Consider the following 20,786-nt stretch of genomic DNA (forward strand, 5'->3'; position numbering starts at 1 on the left):
TTAGCCAGGATAGTCTCGATCTCCTGACCTCGTGATCCGCCCATCTCGGCCTCCCAAAGTGCTGGGATTACAGGCTTGAGCCACCGCGCCCGGCCTATACCAAATTTAATAAGATCAAATACATTAAAATAAGCTCAAGTTCCACATTAAATAGCAATTTAGTTTTGCTATAACAGTTTTGTCTGACTTTTGTAACTGTTTTTGAAATTAATTTCATTTTGCATTTTTTTTTCTTTTGGCACCGTAATAATTTTTCAGATTGCAAACATTTTCACAAGCTTTGAAAGACTTGGAAATCTTGCATATGGTGCTCACCAAACCCAAAGACAAAATGGCTCAGAGACCCTGGGGACCCAGCGTAGTGGAACACTGACCCTCAAGAGTGAGAAAGGAGCCCCTGGCAGAAGGCAGCAGTGGCACCACATGACAGTCTGGGGAAAGGATTGAAGGTCTATGTCACAGAGAACAGAAAACCCCTCCAGGCTGTCTTCTGGCAATAACTAAAGAAAGGTAACAAACATAGGAAAGATATTTCTACTCCCATGTACATGCTCCAGTACAGGCACACGTAAGAAAGCCTAGGGCTGAGGGCACTCACAGGGAAACACCTCCAAATGATGAGGACATTGTGAGCTTCCTAAACCAGGTGGCCACAAAGACGCGTGGAGAATCCACTGGCCCAGCAAGCAGGGACTGTCACTTGTCCTGTGAAGAACACCAGAATACAGCTGGCCTTTCTTATCTGGTGCAGGTCCCATATCCAGATTCAAGAAACCATAGATCAAAAATATTGGGGGGGGGAAACTAATTATAAATTAACAAGGGGCCAGGCAGAGTCATCTATAATCCCAGCACTTTAGGAGGCCAAGGCGGGAGGATAGGTTGAGTCCATAAGTTTAAGCTCAGCCTGGTCAACATGGGGAGATTCTATCTCTACAAAAAATAAAAAAATTGTTAGGCACGGGGGTGCCCTCTTACGGTCCCAGCTACTCTAGAGGCTGAGGCAGGAGGATTGTTTGAGCCAAGGAGGTTGAGCCATGTATGTGCCACTGTACTCCAGCTTTGGCAATAATGTACGACCCTGTCTCAAACACCACCACCACCACCACCACCACTACAGGCTGGGCATGGTGGCTCACACCTGTAATCCCAGAACTCTGGGAGGCCAAGGCAGGAGGATCACTTGAGCCCAGGAGTTTGAGGTTACATCGAGCTAGGATCATACCACTGCACTTCAGCCTGGGTGACAGAGCAAGACCCTGTTTTCAGAACAAAACAATGTAATACTGAAAATAATGCAGACGAAAAACCAATACAGCATAATAATGATTTACATAGGATTTACAGTGCATTAGGTACTATGAGTAATCTAGAGATGATTTGAAGTATGTGGAGGGATGTGTGTAGATTATATGCAAATATTGTGCCCTTTTATATAAAGGCCATGAGCATCCGGAGATTTTGCTATCCTTAGGGGATCGTGAAACCAGCCCCCAACAGACATGGAGAAATGAAGTTGCTAAACACAGTAACTTTAGGGGCTAGTATCCAGATTACACACCAGAGCAAAAGAAGATGGAGGAGGAATGGGATTCATTCTTCCAGATAATACATGTAGGTTTACTTGACTGTGGAATGCCAAAGGAGAAGGAACTGCAATTTTTAGAAGACTCATTGGCCCAATGAGATCAGCTATTGTCTCAGTGACTTCAGAAGACCCTTTGGTTTTATTTTGCTCTTTTGCAGGAAGAAGATGAGGTGCTGTGGAAGCCATGAGGTGCACCTGAGGTCTCCTTTCAAAGATAACCTGTTGGGAAAGAGTGGTTAGCTGTCAGCTTCTGGCTGCAGCGCTTTTGCTGCAGTGTTCAAACTGAGGCCTCAGTATCCTCAGGTAAATCCCAGTCAATGACCGACCAAAACAGGGACACTGATACTACTTTGCCATTCCTGCCCAACACAAGCCTCCTTCGTCGGCAATCTTTGTGCCAGAACACCCCCACTGGGCTGCTCAGGCCTTCCTCAGAACTGCAGGCAGCCTGAGGCTCTCCCTGCCTAACCCTCCTTCCTTACATGCCCTTCTTTTAATGTCAAACCTGCAGCATGGACTGAAGGCCATACTTTTGATTCCTCACCGCTTTTTCACAGGTACATCTCCTAATAAATCCTTTGCCCTTCTTTTTTTTTTTGAGACAGAGTCTCGCTCTGTCGCCTGGGCTGGAGTGCAGTGGCCAGATCTCAGCTCACTGCAAGCTCTGCCTCCCGGGTTTACGCCATTCTCCTGCCTCAGCCTCCCAAGTAGCTGGGACTACAGGCACCCGCCACTTCACCCGGCTAGTTTTTTTTGTATTTTTTAGTAGAGACGGGGTTTCACCGTGTTAGCCAGGATGGTCTCGATCTCCTGACCTCGTGATCCGCCCGTCTTGGCCTCCCAAAGTGCTGGGATTACAGGCTTCAGCCACCACGTCCGGCAATCCTTTGCCCTTCTAACTTCCTCTTGGCATCTGCTTCTTAAGAACCCAAACTGATACAGGTGTCCACCCACACAGTGTGACTGGGTAAAGCCTACTGGCTCACTCTTTTTTTTTTTTTTTTGAGACAGTTTTGCTCTTGTTCTCCTGGCTGTGGTGCAATGGCATGACCTCAGCTCACTGAAACCTCCACCTCCCGGGTTCAAGTGATTCTCCTGCCTCAGCCTCCCGAGAAGCTTGAATTACAGGCACCTGCCACTATGGCTGGCTAAGTTTTGTTCTTTTAGTAGAGATGGGGTTTTACCATGTTGGCCAGGCTGGTCATGAACTCCTGACCTCAAGTGATCGGCCCGCCTTGGCCTTCCAAATTGTTGGGATTACAGGCGTGACCCACCATGCCCACCAGACTCACTCTTGAAATGTGAGGGTCTAGGAAAAAAAAAAAAAAAAATGTAGCCATGGGAGGGCACTGAAAAGAAATGCAGTATTTCATTGGATGGCTGCAAAAGAATGTAGACTCCTACAAAGATGGGTTGACATCTTCTGGGGGTTTATTTTACCATTTGCCTCTGACAGGATGGCTGAAGAGGAATCATCCTGGGAGTTGGTTATAATATTATTTATTTAAAAATATTTATCATTTATTAAGTACTTATTATGTGACAAGAACCGTAAGAGCTTTCCATACATCGTTTCATTCAATACTTACACAATTCTAATATGTTATCTCCATTTTTCAGATAAGAAAATGAAGTTAATCAGATGTTGAGCTCAGATCTGAATCGAGGACTATTTAATGCCAAATTCTGTAAAGTCACACACACACACACACACACACACACACACACACACACACACGTGTTTAAGTTTCCAAGGAGAAAGAAAACATGAACTATAGGAGAGAAACATGAAATAAAACAAATATGGAAGAAAATGAAGACACTGAGTAGAATTGGCCTAGAAATCTAGAAAGAGAAAGTAAAGGCAGGGAGGTTTTGTAGGGAAAGTTGTAAGTGTCTTGAACTGTTCCTGATTATGTGTTCTTAGAGACATACAATCTGAGTCTCAGTTTTCACAGATCTATTAATGAGGTTGTTTACTAGATGGTCTCTATATTTCATTTCAGCTCTTAAGATTATACATTTTCTTCTTAGAGATTTCTATCCTTTTGTATAAAATCAACTTAACAAGTTTAACAGTTTTCACTAAATCCCACAAGAAACAAAATGTTCTGTTAGGCACCCAGTGTGAACAGTGGATTTCATAATTCACCAAGAGAAGCACTCTGCTAGCCCCAAGAGGATGTGACAATCACCATGGGTTTCGCATGCACAGGTCCTACAAAAAGTCATTCACTGTCAAAAAAAGATTGTCCAGTTTGTTTGAAGTTCTTGCTTGGCATGAAGTCCTCATGGACAATCACTATGCTTTTTTTGTAGTTAAAAACTGGGATAAAAGCAAACTTTTAATCTTTTAACTTTTAAACAATAAATACCACCATTACCTAATTATGACACACTTTTTTTGTGAGAAAGGGTATGGGAAATGTGAAAAGTGCTTTGAAGAATAACTTAAAAAGCCTCATTTGAGTCTTTTTCCATCTTCTTCATTTTTCTCTAGATCTACAAATGAGTAGATTTTCTATAGCTACTAATTGCTGTTTGGTCAATCTTTAGGAAAAGGGTAAAAGGCCACTATCAGTAGTGAGGGCAAGAGGAGAAAAGCACAAGCTGGAGAAGCTCTAGACCAGATTGCCAACTCAGCTCCACAACCCTGATTCTGTCCTGAAGGGTTTCCCAGATAATGCAAATAATGCAGTTAGGAAAAGCAGTGTGAGTGTTTCTGGGATGAATGAGATGGAGAAAAGAAAACAAAATAACATTATTTGAGAAAGAGAAATGTAAAAAACTCACTAGTTTACTGTGTTAAAAAAAAGATGGCACATTTATTGCTACATAAATGTTATATACATATTGTGTTTTCTGTTACAGTGACAGAAAAAAATTTGAACTTCTTGCTGCTGGTTGAAAAGGTTTATCAATAATACCTTGAATTTGACACAGGATACAAATCTGCAATAAACCAACAATGGAAACTGGAGAACAAGATGAGAAGCAATTCATCTCCAACAATTAGCTCTTACAATACTCCATAGGTACTACACGGTATGCTAGAATCCTACTATGGTCTTAAAATGCTATTGTAAATTTCTGATATTAATGAACAGGTTATGGTAAATAACCCTACATTTTTACTACCTAATATAATAAAATAAAGTAAGAAACTTTTTACTGAAAACTTTTTGATTTCAAAAATCTAGAAAGAGTAATATTTAGAATTCAAGAAATTTTCTTACAAGATTATTGTATAAAAGACTAGCTACAGTGAAAAATAAGCCAAATGTTTTTTCTTTCTATTTTATGAAGGAAAGCTTCTGGGCATACTGCAAAGTCTAATATAGCGAAAAAGACAACAAGCTCTGAAGAAAAAAAGGCCAGGCAGTGGCATATGTTCACTCACACATCATAAGCAACAACTTCTGTTTAGCTGATTAACACTGAAATGAAGAACAAGGCCACAGACAGAGTCTGATGTAACTGGAGAATATATGCAAATTAAAGTAACCAAAAAGTCCACTAAATTCACAAATGAATGACTTGTTAGGAATCATCCTGATTAGAGTACCAGAAGTTCTGTCCTGTTTTTGTTCTTTCAAATTAACAGAAATCTTTAAGCTACATAGTGATTTGGGTCCTTTCCTCTGTGTGCTGATTGCCACTGTTGATGTTGGCTATAAGGAATTATTAAGCCAAGATACCTCGTTTAGCATGTTTTTCTCTCCCAGGGTTGTTGTGGTGGAAGACAGGTTTCATGGAAGTTCAAAGTGATTATGTCTTTGAAAACAACTCCTAAGGATTAGAGACAGAGAGTGCCTTAATGAACAGTATTAAGATGGACTGACAAATACTGGTTTAATGCTAATCTGGCTCATCATTTTGGGACAAGGGCAGATGGTTTGCAGTTGATTAAGTCACCCACCGAATTCTTCCCCATTGACTAGCCATCCAAATGACAGAGAAATAAAGCCTAGGATAAGGAAACACGGGTGACCATTGCTCTTGTATTCCATTAGGTAATTAGCCTCAGAGTGGTGTGTTCATTTATCACACTACCTGCCTTGGTGACTACTGGGTTTTGTTATGTTCACCATAATCACAGCCTGAAAAAATCGTCTTTGTGTTTTAAATGTATTTTGTGCTTACTTACAGCTAACACTTTACAAGTACTGTATGTAGTACTTACTGCTTGGAAAACAAAGCAATTTCTAAAAAGTAGATTCTTCCCTTGTAATTTACAATTTTGCTGTTACAAGCTTTCCTATGAGATCTAGAAGCTTGAAAAGTCTTGGTTATTATTAGAAATAAAGCAATGTTTATTTGGGGGAAAACCTAGAGAACAAAATTTCCCCTTTTAAAATCCTAGCTAGGCTATGGTCACAGATGGTCTCTGCTTACCACTGTAAGGTAAATGTGCAAAGCACACAGGGCTGCACGGAGGAGGCTGGACTGTGACCATAAACTATTCAGATTTAGAAATCAAATATAACACCCACAAAGAGAAAATAAAAATAAATCAAAAAATGAGAGCAAGAGAAATGCTATTCCAAGTGATATTTTCCTATTTCACGGAAAACACTATTCATATGGCAAAAGGATAGGAGAGGGCAACAAAAGACTTTTCCCTTCCTTTTTAAGACACTAATAGGTATGCCGGGAATGCTAAGGGCCAATGGTTGTCACTGCTTTGTTCTCTGCACGTGAACCGCTTTAATGTATGCTGGCATCAGCTGAGTGTAGATCAGCTTTCCACATTAACTTTTTCCCTTTATATGTAGACCTTACAGTTTCATAACAATAAATAAAATTTGTAGTTACAATGCATTTGTCAATTCAGTTTAGGCACAAGGCAACTTCCACAGTGAGTGGAGAGATCGAGACAGTCTCTGATTGTGCAGAAGCGACACACTGCTTGCAACAAAATGATTTGTTGCAAACATCTCATGGGCTGATGTTCTATCTGATGAGCTTCCTATCTTCACTTCTGATGGAAGTGTTGACCAGTTGCTTTGATCGTAGGATTACATTTGAGTTTCTTGCTTCAAGTGTTTTGTTTTTTCTTCTCCCTCCTGTCAGGTCTGTGTCTTCAGATAATCTGAGTTGTCCAAGTCCTTATGAGGAGAGGTCACCTTCTATCTAGCCTACTGATAACTCTGGAACTGTGGCAGGGACAGCCAAGGGAGAGGACAATACCAGTTAGTACATAATTATTAAAAATAAAACACCTTCCCCCTCCCACCAACAAAACAAGCTGGTATTCCTCATCTATATCCATGTCTGCACTAAATTTGTAGTCTGCTAAGTGACTTAATGAACTTCTTCCTTTTCAGGTATAATGAAATGGTTTTACTTGATGTGTATGGTAAGGTTTTTTGTTTGTTTGTTTTCAGACAGTGTCTTGCTATATCACCCAGGCTGGAGTGCAGTGCCATGATCATGGTTCAATATGGCCTTAAACTCCTGGGCTCAAGTGATCCTCCCACCTCAGTCTCTGAGTAGCTGGGACTACAGGTGTGCACCACCACACCTGATTATATGGTAAGATTTTTAAAGGAGATCATGTGATTACAGAACCACAAACTATAGGAGTATAAAACAGATACAGCAATGATGCAAACCTTCATTTTAACAACACTCAAGTTGGCAATAACTGAGCTCTGAGGTGCTACTCATTCATTCCTCAGTAGTGAGACAACAGTAAAGCCCTCAATTTGCTGCTGCCTCCACTCAACCACACTGTGTTAATAGTTTACATTTATTTCATCTGAACTGAGAGCACTTGAGGTCAGAGGCCACTTTGCATTCATTTTCATATTGGTCCCAGTTCCTGGCACATAGTAGGTCCTCAATAAATGTTTACTCAATATTTATTAACAACATTTTACTCTATTAGTACAAATTCTATACATACTTATGTTCCCAATATAATATATATAGTAACTCTGTAAATCTATTTTATATATATATAATTATATAGATGTATATAATATACATCTGCCCTGTCTCTTGCTGCTTTTAATCTGTTATCCAATTCATGAAACCAGGTAACTATCTTTATGAAATTAGCAACCTTAACTCTTCCTGTCTTTTACCCTAAATGAAATCTTCTGTGTGGTCTGGTTTGACCCTATATATGTAGTGGTGGTAGGAACTAAATTCCTCAGGAAAAGGTGAGTTACTAATATTTGTAGTTTTTCTATCAAATTCCAGACTTTCAGTTCAAAATGAGATAGCCACAAAAATGACCAAATGAAACATATATATATGTAAATATATATGTAAATATATAAGATATATCTATTTAATTAAAAATTAACTAAATTTTTAATAAAATAGTTTAAAATAGAATCATAACTTTTACTTCCTTATTAAACAATAACCACAGTACTGTTTAGGTATACAGTGATGCTCTTAGGGATGGAAAACTAAGATATTCAAAGCTATTTGGCCTATATTACATGATAGCAAATTTTTGTATGTTTATAACCAGTCATTCTGTGGTCATGTCTTAGCTATTTTGATTCTAGTAGCATTTTTCCTGCTGCCCTGTCTCTTGCTGCTTTTAATCTGCTATCCAATTCATGAAACTAGATAACTATGTTTATGAAATTAGCAACCTCAGCACATATTCTAAGATGACAAACACTAGCCTATACAACCTACGGAACAAAGTGCATTCACTACATGTCTCATATGTTTTTTTTTTTTTTTTTTTGAGACGGAGTCTCGCTCTGTAGCCCAGGCTGGAGTGCAGTGGCCGGATCTCGGCTCACTGCAAGCTCCGCCTCCCGGGTTTACGCCATTCTCCTGCCTCAGCCTCCCGAGTAGCTGGGACTACAGGCGCTTGCCACCTTGCCCGGCTAGTTTTTTGTATTTTTTTAGTAGAGACGGGGTTTCACCAGGTTAGCCAGGATGGTCTCGATCTCCTGACCTCGTGATCCGCCCGCCTCGGCCTCCCAAAGTGCAGGGATTACAGGCTTGAGCCACACGTCTCATATCTTGATGCCTCTTTAAACTTAAAAGAATTCTTGATCCTTTTTTGATAGGTGGGAATGCCCAAAGTTTAATTTTAACCTAAGTGAGAAAATTTCCACTTTATAAAGAGATAAGGGTAGAGCTATGAAAGCAGTATGAAATACAGAAGTAGTAAAAGCACAGGAAGTAAACAGAAGGAAACGAGAGATGAGAATGAGAAGACAAAGTTGAAGGAGTAAGAGAGAGACTGGGAAGAAAACAAGAGGAAATGGGTAGAACTAACTAGAGCGAGACAAGAAAAATAAGACATAGGCTCCAAGAGAAGTGTTAGGGCAGAATGACCAGTGCTCTTTTTCACAGCTTGGTGGTTATCTGGGACCTGAGCTTAAGAAGTTACCTCTCCCATCACTCTTCTTTGAAATAATCTATCAATTTAGAAAGTCTCTTTTGCACTGATAAATAGTGGCATGGTTTTATTTTAAAACTTCAAAGTTAATTTTTTAGCTGGGCTCAGTGGCTCAAGCCTGTAATCCCAGCACTTTGGGAAGCCGAAGCGGGCGGATCGCTTGAGGTCAGGAGTTTGAGACCAGGCTGGGCAATCTGGTGAAACCCTGTCTCTACTAAAAATACAAAAAAATTAGCTGGGTGTGGTGGTGTATGTCTGTAATCCCAGCTACTCAGGAGGCTGAGGTGGAAGAACTGCTCAAACCCAGGAGGCGAGAGTTGCAGTGAGCTGAGATGATCACGCCATTGCACTCCAGCTCAGGTGACAGAGTGAAACTCCATCTCAAAACAAACAAACAACAACAAAACCAACAACAACAAAAATCCCAAACAAACAAAAAAATTCAAGGTTTATTTTTGGAACAAAAATATTTATTGTTTCATAGTAGTCTATATTTTCTGCAGAGTATGAAACAATGATTTAGGTTTTAGAGGATCTGTAAACTAGCTCTTGCCTAAAGTCTCTGACATATGCAATCTCTTAGACTGCTGGCTACTTTTTGTGGGGGAGGTAGAGTTTGAGGTTTTCTCCAGTGTGCTAATGTTACAGTTATAATTGACTTATGAAATAACTGCCTTAACTCTTCCTTTCTTTTACCCTAAATGAAATCTTCTGTGTGGTCTGGTTTGACCCTGTATGTGGTCTCATTTGACCCTCTATATATAGTGCTGGTAGGAACTAAATCCCTCAGGAAAAGGTGAGTTAGTTATATTTGTAGTTTATCTATCAAATATTCTATCAAATTTCAGACTTTCAGTTCAAAATTAGAGAGCCACAAAACTGACCAAATGAAACTGCACTTGATATTTTTTTCTGTTCCACACCCCACACTCATCTGCCTTTACTTACTACTTTTAATCTGTTGATAAAATTGGGGAAAAAACTACATACTGCTGAAGGCAGGTTATAAAAGTGAAGTTACCAGCCGGGTGAGGTGGCTCACGCCTGTAATCCTAGCTCTTTGGGAGGCTGAGGTGCATGGATCACCTGAGGTCAGGAGTTCGAGACCAGCCTGGCCAACATGGTGAAACCTCATCTCTACTAAAAATACAAAAATTAGCCGGGCATGGTGGTGCACACCTGTAATCCCAGCTAGTCTATTTGGGATGCTGAGGCAGGAGAATTGCTGGAATCTGGGAGGCAGAGGCTGCAGTGAGCCAAGATTGTGCCACTGCACTCCAGCCTGGGCGACAAAGCAAGACTCCGTCTTGAGGAAAAAAAAAAAAAATCACAAGAAACTGAATTGTGTTTAGTCCATGAAGAGGAAGATATAAAGAATAGTCCTTGAACAAGTAAAATTCCACCAGAGAGAAGGGCATTCTGGCTCTACCATATATAATAACTTCAAATTCATTAATAGATTCTAGAAGGTGTTAACTGATGTGCTTGCAAGTGGGGAGGAAGCATCATATCATAAACTTGCATTATTGATCCAAATAGAAGTAATAACTTTTTTATATATAAAGGCTTCATGACAAAGAGCTAGATAATTAGCAGAAAACTGGTTGATGATATAGTCAAGCATTTCTGAATAAAGAAATGAAGAACATGAGTGGTAGCAAGAGTGTTTTCTGATGGCTGAGTCACTTTATTATTTCTTCTTGGATCAGGAAGATACTCATGTAAGAGAGTAAACATGACGATTCAGAACAGAAGAACCAAAGTCACAAGGTACTGTCACACTTTGAAGAAAATGGTAATTTGGCATAAAATGACACTGGCTGTTTAAGTCTGATAATGTAAAAGAAAGACAAACTGTTGTATTTCAAATTACATGTGACCTTTACAATGGCCACTGCTCACTACAGAATTCTGTTCAAAGATTCTAACCCAGTTTAAGATGAGTCTTAAGGTTATTTCCTTGTTGTTTCTTTTCAAACCTGTACTTACCTGGCTGATGTTTACATATGACCCATAGGGTTGGTAGTTTCACTAAGCCCAGGATGGGTTCCTGGCAGTGTGGTTGGCGGCTCTGCCGATACGGCAGAAACTTTTTCTTCTTCCCTTCTCTTAAGGCAGGCTGCTTTGGGGTTAAGGTTCCTCTCTAAAACAGGAGGAAAGAATTTTTATCACTATGGTTTGAAGTTATAAATTAGGTCTCAAGCTGAACAAATTGCTGTTATTTTCTTTCTATGGGGATTATCAATCTCTGTGTAACTTCGTTCCCATACTAAGTATCATCACATAGAAGAAACAATGTGCTCACACAAAACCTCAGCATTGAACTGAGCCTCCAGATTTATACTTCTAAGTGACCATTTTGTGTTTTCTTTTTTTGCTCATGATTTAGTCTTCTAGGGTTTGATTGGATTTAAATCAAAATGCTACTCTTCACTCAAACATTTTGGCAAATGCTCTTGTTATTAGGCTACTGAGTCTCTTCAATGTCCTGCTAAGACACGGTACACTGAATTGACATGAATGCCGACATCTTGTACTTAGAAAGAGACATCTGTGCTTTATCTAAAAGTTACCAGTTCAGAAAAGGATAAAGTAAGAGATATCCTCAGTTATTCCTCTAAAGCAGTGATCCCCAATGTTTCTGGCACCAGGAACTGGTTTCGTGAAAGACAATTTTTCCATGAATTGGGTACGGGGGGAAGGGAGCGGGATGGTTTCACAATGACTTAAGCACATTACATTTACTGTGCACTGTATTTCTATTATTATTACATTGTAATACAAAATGAAATAATTATACAAGTCACCATAATATAGAGTCAGTGGCAGCCCTGAGCTTGTTTTCCTGAAATGAGATGGCCCCAGCTGGGGGTAATGGGACAGAAGGACAGATCATCAGGCATTAAACTCTCATAAGGAGCAGGCAACCTAGATCCCAGATACCTTGCATATGCAGTTCACAATAGGGTTCACGCTCCTATGAGAATCTAATGCTGCTGCTCATCTGACAGGAGGTGGAGATGCAAATGATGGGGAGTGTCTGTAAATACAGATGAAGCTTCGCTGGATTGCTCTCTGCTCACCTCCTGCTGTGCAGCCAGTCCAGTTCCTAACAGGCGACTGGTACTGGTCCAGGGCCCAGGGGTTGGGGACCCCTCTTCTATAGGAAATGTGCCAGTTCAAGGGAGAGGGACAGATAGCTGGTGCACATGTTACTTTTCTACTTTGATATATATGTGAAACGAGATGACTGAGTTGGTCTTTCTATTGCTGGAGGTGTTATTAAAAGGGTGGTAAAAAACTCTGCTGCTTCTTATAAAAGATAACAAAGAAGACCGCATGGGATCTGTGACATGGGCATTTTCAAAAGAGGTTAAAGAATAAGCTGAGAGGTACAAGGATCACTTGAGCCCAAGAGTTGTCAAGGGTGCAGTGATTGCGCCACTGCACTCCAGCCTGGATTGTCTCAAAAAAAAAAAAAAAAAGAAAAATAAGAAATAGGGTGCTATTGTGAGAAACAAAGGGAAAGAAAATCCATCAGATCAAAGACCCACTGGATCAAAATCTACTTACACACTACTATTCCTGTTGGATTTTTTAAAAAATGAGTTTTAAGCCCAAGATATCCATAGCTTTTGATATAGCTTTTTATTTGATTATTTGATTATAACATACAGTATAGGTTAAAAGTTGCTCCACATATTTTTATAAATGGATTAAAATGCCCTAATGAATATAATATAAAGGGATCATTTGTAATTAGTATGGAATGAAAATAGTACTTTTTAGAAGTTATAATATTTTATGTGAGATTTTCTTGAAATGAGGGCATAGCCGATGTATCATTATTACAGCTCTCCTTTTTCCATGTCCCCACCCCACCCCCGACCATTTTTGCAGAGATAGGGTCTCACTACGTTGCCCAGGCTTGCCTTCAACTCTTGGGCTGAAAGGATCTTCCCACCTCAGCCTGTCAAAAAGCTGGGACTACCAGCAAGTGCCACTGTGCCAGCTTTCTTTTTAAAGTAAGGTAAGAGTGAATTTGAATGTATATATTTCAATCAACATTGATAGCTCACATTGAAGTTTTTAAAAAGTAAACAAAACTTCATTACAGTAAACTTAGCTGACTCCTGACTACCAGTGATCATATTAATAAAATTTCATTTTAGAGTTCTAATGTTCTAAGCCCTTGTATTTACGGAAAGACATACAGCCTATACAACTATAAGAAGGATAAATTAATGAAGAAAGAAAGATATACTCTTAGTTAATGTATCAGGATAACTAGTAGGGGAAAATACCATGTTCATCATTATGTAAAAAACATTAAGAGCTACTTTCTTAATAAGTAGTTGTGCATCTCTAACAAATAAGAGTTTGTCCTTCATCAGTTTGTTTTTTATAAGAGACTATGGGCCGGGTGCGGTGGCTCATGCCTGTAATCCCAGCACTTTGGGAGGCCAAAACAGACAGATCACCTGAGGTCAGGAGTTTGAGACCAGCCTGCATGGTCTCTACTAAAAACACAAAAAATTAGCCGGGCATGGTGGCAAGTGCCTATAATCTCAGCTACTCGGGACGCTGAGGCAGGAGAATCACTTGAACTAGGGAGACAGAGGCTGCAGTGAGCCGAGATCGCGCCATTGCACTCCAGCCTGGGTGACAAGAAGAGCGAAACTCTGTCTCCAAAAAAAAAAATAAAAGAGAGACTGTGGAGGTTAAAGTCTCATATAACGACCCCAGAGACTGAGAAGAGGGTATAAATTAGTATGTAAAACTTAAAGAGGAGAATGTGAGATGTGAAAATTTTCCAACTGAAAAAAGGCTCACATTTCTCTTTATAATGGAAAATTGCTCTTAGCTAACAGTGACTCTATCACACCAGCATCTAGGAGACATGATGAGAAATGCTGGGAAGGACCAGCACCAAAAACTCAGTAAATTAGGCAAGATTTTCCAGATTCCTAGAGTCAGACAGACAAAGAACACTTCTGGCAGGAAGAACAATACTATGGCAGACTCTAGGAAATGTGAAGTAAATAAACAACTTTGATTCAAGAAAAGCTAAGGCTACTCTTTCATACCTCTTGGTGTGAGACAGAAGACCACGGCAAACGTGTGTTAAGTAGCCAGAAAGATCTGGTACTTCTCATGACCTGCAGGGCATGAGAAATATGTCTTCCAAAATTTCAATTAGGGGAATTCAATCTATTGACTTCTTATGTAGCTGAGGACTTGACTCTCTTATAACATTAACTTTGCAACATGTTTATAGCAAAACTTTTGGCTCACTAGTCACTTCTGACATTATTATGACTAGGAAAATATTTATGTTATTACGACTACATGGAGATAGCTGCCGAGGTAAGAATTTTACAGTAGCCTGGGCAAGATAGTGAGACCCTGTCTCTACAAAAATTTAAAAATTAGCCAGGCGTGCTGGTACCCACCTGTAGTCCCAGCTACTTAGGGGGTTGAGGTAGGAGCATCACTTGAGTCTGGGAGGTTGAGACTACAGTGAGTCATGATTGTGCCACTGCACTCTAGCTTGGGCAAGAGAGCAAAACCCCGAGGAAGAAAGAAAAGGAAAGGAAAGAAAAGAAAATACAAGACAAGAAAAGAAAAGAAAGGAAAGGAGAAAGAAAAAAAAAGGAAGGAAGGAAAGAATGAAAAAGAAAGAAACAAAGGCAGAAAGAAAGCATAAGACAAAAAGAAAGGAGAGAAAGAAAAAGAAAAAGAAAAAGAAAAAAGAAAGAAAGAAAAAGAGAGAGAGATGGAGGGAGGGAGGGGGAGGGTCAGAGAGAGAGAGGGGGAGGGACAGAGGGAGAGACAGGGAGGGAGAGAGAGGGAGGAAGAGAAAGGGAGGGAGGGAAAGAGAGGGAAGGAGGGAGGGAGGAAAGATTTGATCCTTTTGTAGTTCGTGAGCATGATGATTGGGTGTTCACAAGTGTGTGTGAGATGTGCCACCCTCTCAAATTTGTTATGACCTCAGCACATTGCCCATCTGACCTTAACTTGGAAAAAAAAAAGGAAGGAAAACTTTTTTTTTACAGTAATTGCTCCCTTGCTCATATAACTGTTTATTTTTCCTATAGTTAGTTACTTGTTTTTTCATTTGTTAGTAATGCAAATTCCATCTCCCCAACCCCACCACTGAATGCTCCAAGAGATCTAACAAATGCCTATCAATATATTTTCCTAATCTTGAACACATCGTATTATCAATTAATTCCATTTTCTTTCCTTGGCAACCTTTCTTCTGCCGCTAATAATATTCAATTTTCAATGGATTAGTTGCTCTCTAGGCCCAGTAGCTCTTTGTCTTTTTGCTGTTTTTCTATGTTAAATCTTTTGTTTCCTGGATTCTATAGCATTTGTCTTTGTTGATTATGCACTTATTTGGCTAAAGTATATGTTCCAGATGCTTTCTGAAAAAATATACACGAGCCAGGTGTGGTGGCTAATGCCTGCAGTTTCAGCTACCTGGAAGGCTGAGGTGGGAGGACCGTTTGTGCCAGGAGTTTGAGACCACCCTGGGCAACACAGTGAGACCCTGTCTCTATTTTTTAAAAGAATGTACGAGGAAGGTAAATTTTTAAAGAATTTGCATATCTGAAATATCTTTTTTTTTTTCTTCTTTGGGATAGGTTCTCACTCTGCTGCCCAGACTGGAGTGTGGTCCTACAATCATAGCTCACTGCAGCCTCAATCTTCTAGGGCTCAAGTGATCCTCCCATCTCAGCCTCCCAAGTAGCTGGTACTACAGATGTGAGCCACCATGCCCAGCTAATTTTTAAAAATTTTTAAGAGATGGGGCCTAATTATGTTGCTCAGGCTGGTCTCAAGCCATCTCCTAGGCTCAAGCGATCCTCCTGCCTTGGCCTCCCATGTGCTGGGATTATAGGCATAAGCCACTGTGCCCAGCCAACTCAATTTTTCTTTTTTTTTTTTTGAGACGAAGTCTCGCTCTGTCACCAGGCTGGAGTGCAGTGGCACAATCTTGGTTCATTGCAACCTCTGCCTCCCGGGTTCAAGCGATTCTCCTGCCTCAGCCTCCCTAGTAGCTGGGACTTCTTGTGTGCACCAGCATACCCAGCTAATTTTTGTATTTTCAGTAGAGACGGGGTTTCACCATGTTGCCAAGGATGGTCTCGATCTCTTGACCTCGTGATCTGCCCGCCTCAGCCTCCCAAAGTGCTGGGATTACAGGTGTGGGCCACTGCGCCCGGCTGCCAACTTAATTTTTATTTAGAGACAGGGTGGACTTGGCACTGTCACCCAGGCTGGAGTGTAGCAGCATGACCATAGCTCGCTTCAGCCTCAAATTCCTGGGCTCAAGTGGTTCTCCTGACTCAACATCCCAAGTAGCCAGGACTACAGGCACACACCCAGCTTATGTGGAATAGTTTCATTCTGTTTTCACCTTTGATTGCCTGGCAACGTATAGAATTCTAGGTTGAAACCGGCCGGGTGTAGTGGCTCACGTATGTGATCTCAGCACTTTGAGAGGCTGAGGTAGGCAGATCACCTGAGGTCAGGAGTTTCAGACCAGTCTGGTCAACATGTGAAACCCTGTCTCTACTAAAAATATAAAAATTGGGCATGATAGTATGTGCCTGTAATCCCAGCTACGGAGGAGGCTGAGGCAGGAGAATCACTTGAACTCAGAAGGCAGAGGATGCAATGAGCCAAGGTCACATCACTGCACTCCAGCCTGGGTGACAGGGAGAGACTCTGTCTCAAAAAAAAAAAAAAAGAAGAATTCTAGGTTGAAATTATTTGCCTCAGAAATTTGAAGGTATTGCTCCACTATCCCCTGGAATCCAGTACTACTGTCCAGAACGCTGATGATATTTTGATTCTTGTTTCTTTATCTGTAAGCTATTTATATTTTATCTCCAGAAGCTTTAGAATATTGTTTTTACCCTAATGCCCTGAAATTTCATGATTATGTATTTTAACTTCAGGGCATTTAAGAAATCGATGTGTTTAGCACAAGATTAGATCTCACCACTCTTGAGACATGGATTCTTTGGTACTTAGAAACAAGTAAGTAAGTACCACTATTTCATCGACTTTCTATCCTACATGCAGCTTTTGCTATTTCATCTGCTATGGTCTCCTCTCTCATCTGTCATTGTGGGTTAAAATAAATGTCATTTTTATTTATTTTAGTGGGGATGTAGGAAAGACTGCAGTATTATCACTGCATATGCTAAGTCTACCACATTTAACCATCTCATTGTACCAGAATCCCCTGGGGGTAAGGTTTGGAAATGTTTGAGAAAAGAAAAGCTTCAGGTGCTTCTGGAACCAGCCAGATTTCAAAACCACTGTCCTAGACCACTGTTGACCATTTATCTTCAAACTCACCTGGAGAAAAGGAAACTGAAAATCTAATAGTTCTCTTATCACTAAGTTATCAAAAGAACAGTGAGCTGACTGAGCTGACCTGTGAAAGAGCTTGAGAGGAGGAAATGTTTAACCACTAAGTCCTGAGTAATGCCGACAGTACAAACTTGAAGGTCATTTGTTTTATCTGCTAGGGAATAAAAATGGCAAAGGTACAAATAACATAGTCAGGAAAATGGAAAAGCTTAAATTGGCAGTGGGGACTTAGGGTTTGACAGGTGGGGCAACAAGGTACAAAAAATGCTCTGGCACAATCTGAGGCTTAGAAGAGAAGCCACTCTTCTCACTCTTCTCTGGGATGAACTGCTAGACCTGGGTCAGCTTGCCTCCTGGTAAAACTACTTATCCAGGGATTGTGACAGGTTGGGTCACAATCAGATACAGTCTTGAAGCATCATCCCAAACCAGAAGGGAAGCCAGAGTGTAGAGGATGCCCAAATAGATCATGTAAACAAAAGCTGTTTTTATGGAAAGTGCTGGATCAGGGACTGCGAAGGAGGGTCCCTGTAGGGATGAAGAGGCTCTCAAAAGTGATCAAGTCACCAAAATAACTCAAAACTATAGGTAAATCAAGGAAAAGACAGTGGCTATACAAAACTTTGAAGGTGTTGCCAAAGACAAGGCACAGGTATTGTGGCCTGTATGAAGGGTTCTAAACCCTATATGACAGCCACCATAGTGTCCTTCAAGGAGCCTGAGCCCAGGCATGGTGGCTCAAGCCTATAGATGCTTGAGGTCAGGATTTCAAGACCAGCCTGGGCAACAATGAGACCATCTCTACATACATACATACATACATACATACATACCTTACAAAGATCCCTGGGCTTTTACGTAAAGTCCTAAGACAAGGCTTCAAGCCCAGCCTGAAGGCAGGGGAGAAGTAGGCTTTTCTGAACATCAAAGTAATCCCTAACAAAGTTACAGTTCAGTGTATTTGAAATCTGTTCAAACTCTCATCAGTCAAAGACTCCTTAGACAGAGCTTTGCAGAACTGTATGAAGTAGTCGGTACCCATAACAGACCAGAAAGTCAGTAGTAAGAAAGCCTAGATGATAGATCTTCTCTTAGACTCAGCTTTTCTGTTTTAGGTGCCCGCATGGAACCACCGCAAATTCCAATGTCACAAATGAATAAGGTCCATCTAGGCATGGTAGAATTTATGTTTTATTTATTTATGTTTGTGTTTTTCAAACACAGAAGTATTTCTCGTTTAAATGGCTTAGATCTGAAGTAGGTATCTCTGTGTTTAAAAAAAAAAGTTTTTTAAAACACAAATGACTGCATTCTGATTCTAATGCACTATAGGAGAAAAAGGTGCTGTGTATTAGAATAAATTCTGGTACTCCTGTTGACCAGACAGTAAGACTTTCACAGCTGAGATGGAGGCAGTGGCTTTAACAATAAATGGCTGGATGAAGTCAGGGTAGAAGATACCCTGGGCTGAAGAGGAGGAGGATGAGTGTACTTGAAACACTGAACATAGGTGCCTTGCTGCCTTCAGAGCGAGACAAAGGGTGTCAGACATAATTCAAGGAAAAAAAAAACACATTGGTAAAGTGACAGGAGGTATCAGTAGTTCAAGGAACCACTGCTTCTGCCACAGGTGAGTGGGTAACAATCTGCCTCCTCATGGATATCCCAAGGGAGTCTATAACTCTTTGAAGATTAGGTTTCATTAACATTTATACTCCACAGATATTTCAAGGACCTTGGGAGAAGAGGAGCAAGTATCCATTTTTAATGTTAGGTTGATTATACACAAAATGATCTATCCCTCATTCTTATTCATTAAATATACTGGAGGGAAGTGGATGAATTAACTACCACTGTATATATTTCTGCAAGTTTGTTTAAGTTATCTAACTCTGGTTTTCCTAAGAAAGAGTACTCATTCTGCAATCAATGCTGAGGCTCCATGGCTGTAGTTTTCAAGCATCTGCCCACCCTATTCTTTTTTGAATCTTCTTCACACAAAATCGAAAGAATTCCTCTCAGAGAGACTGGTGGTCAGATCTGGAACCTAGGGCCACATCTATGAATTCCTTGCAAAAAGGCTTAGGATATTTTAAGACAATATGTAAGTATATGGAGAAACTCAAGCTTGATGGTAAAACCTCTTAAAGACAAGAAGTTTCTATTATTTGATAACCCAGGGTCTAGGACATAGCTGGTTGGAATACAGGAGGTATGCAATAAATACACATTGAACAAATGAAGTTTCAAAGGTTCTTCAAGGCTGCAACAAACTTCCTGAAAAATGAAAGTGAGTCAGCAGTGGGTGAGCTGTTTTGCCCTTAAGGACACACAGGCATGCCCATGTATGTTAGCCCAAAAAGTTTTTGGTGTTCCTGGTCTGGGGTCAACAAAGAAGCCCTGAGACCTTATTTATATGGGTGTAAAGGTATCTGGCAAAGGCAGAAGGGACCATGACAAGGCATCCTATTAACCAGCAGGGCATGGTAGATACTCTAAAGTAGAGCAGGCAAGAAAATGAATACAGAGAAGTAGGAAACACATAAAGAGCAGGGAGGAGGGCAGGTCCAGGCAGGTAAATTTGATGGTTGAGAGATCAGAAGCAACCAGAGCAAAGGGACACAAAGCACTACTGCTGAGCAGCAGGTAGAGGCTGTTTGTTCTCTGCTTTGTTTCACAGAATTACTCTCTAATGGTTGAGAACACTGAGCCCACAGATACTGGGTAATACAGTGAGACAGAGGTGAGAATACAAGAAAAACGACCCTGATGATACAGTAGCAGAAGTACTGTGAGAAATAACAACTTCCCCAAGCAGAAGAGCAACTATAAACAGAAATGTCTGCCCATTTGAAGCAGAACAGTTATACATCTCGGCTGAACCTACTTACCTCTGACTTGCTGTTCTAGACTAAGGATGACTGCCACAGCTTGATGAAGAATAAGGAGTTTTGTTTGGGGTTTTTCACTCTTCAAGTGAAGTTGACACATTCGGCCAAGCTCTTTGAATGCTTCATTAATATCCCGCACACGTAAGCGTTCTCTGGCATTGTTAGCCATCCGCCTCTCCTTCTCCCTTTCTATCTTCTGTTCAGGGTTCAAATCCTCATCTTCATTAGTACTGCTAGAAAATAAAGTAACGACAAAGTCTATTAGGTTCCCTATAAGGTAAGATATGCTGATTGCGCACAACTATAAAGTGTAAAGATGGATATGAAAACTACCTATACATTTTGTAAACAGTTGTAATAGGTGCAGTTAACATGACTGTATATTCGTTTCCAATTTTTCTTCAATGCATATATACAGTCATATAGTTGAAATATACCACATACACACACTCTGAAGTGCATTTTTCATTGCACATTATAGCATAAAGATTTCTCCAGAAACTCTTCACAAATATAAGATCAACAACTACATAATATA

At 40.4% G+C, this 20,786-nt stretch overlaps 1 protein-coding gene across 6 annotated transcripts in view; it reads right to left on the reverse strand.

Moving 5' to 3' along the window:
- Positions 1-4,384: 4,384 nt before the first annotated feature.
- TCF12 (transcription factor 12) overlaps positions 4,385-20,786 on the reverse strand; it is a 389,423-nt gene continuing 373,021 nt past the window's right edge. For all 6 annotated transcript variants that reach the window (XM_011940522.1, XM_011940525.1, XM_011940527.1 and 3 more), the window contains 3 exons: positions 20,249-20,481; positions 10,956-11,109; positions 4,385-6,744 (listed from right to left, as the gene is read on the reverse strand). In XM_011940522.1, coding sequence (XP_011795912.1) covers positions 10,967-11,109; positions 20,249-20,481 — 376 coding nt within the window. In that variant the 3' untranslated portion in view covers positions 4,385-6,744; positions 10,956-10,966. The remainder of the gene's footprint in view (positions 6,745-10,955; positions 11,110-20,248; positions 20,482-20,786) is intronic.

The sequence above is a fragment of the Colobus angolensis genome, unplaced genomic scaffold (genome assembly GCF_000951035.1).
Source record: "Colobus angolensis palliatus isolate OR3802 unplaced genomic scaffold, Cang.pa_1.0 Scaffold19, whole genome shotgun sequence".
Taxonomy (NCBI): domain Eukaryota; kingdom Metazoa; phylum Chordata; class Mammalia; order Primates; family Cercopithecidae; genus Colobus; species Colobus angolensis.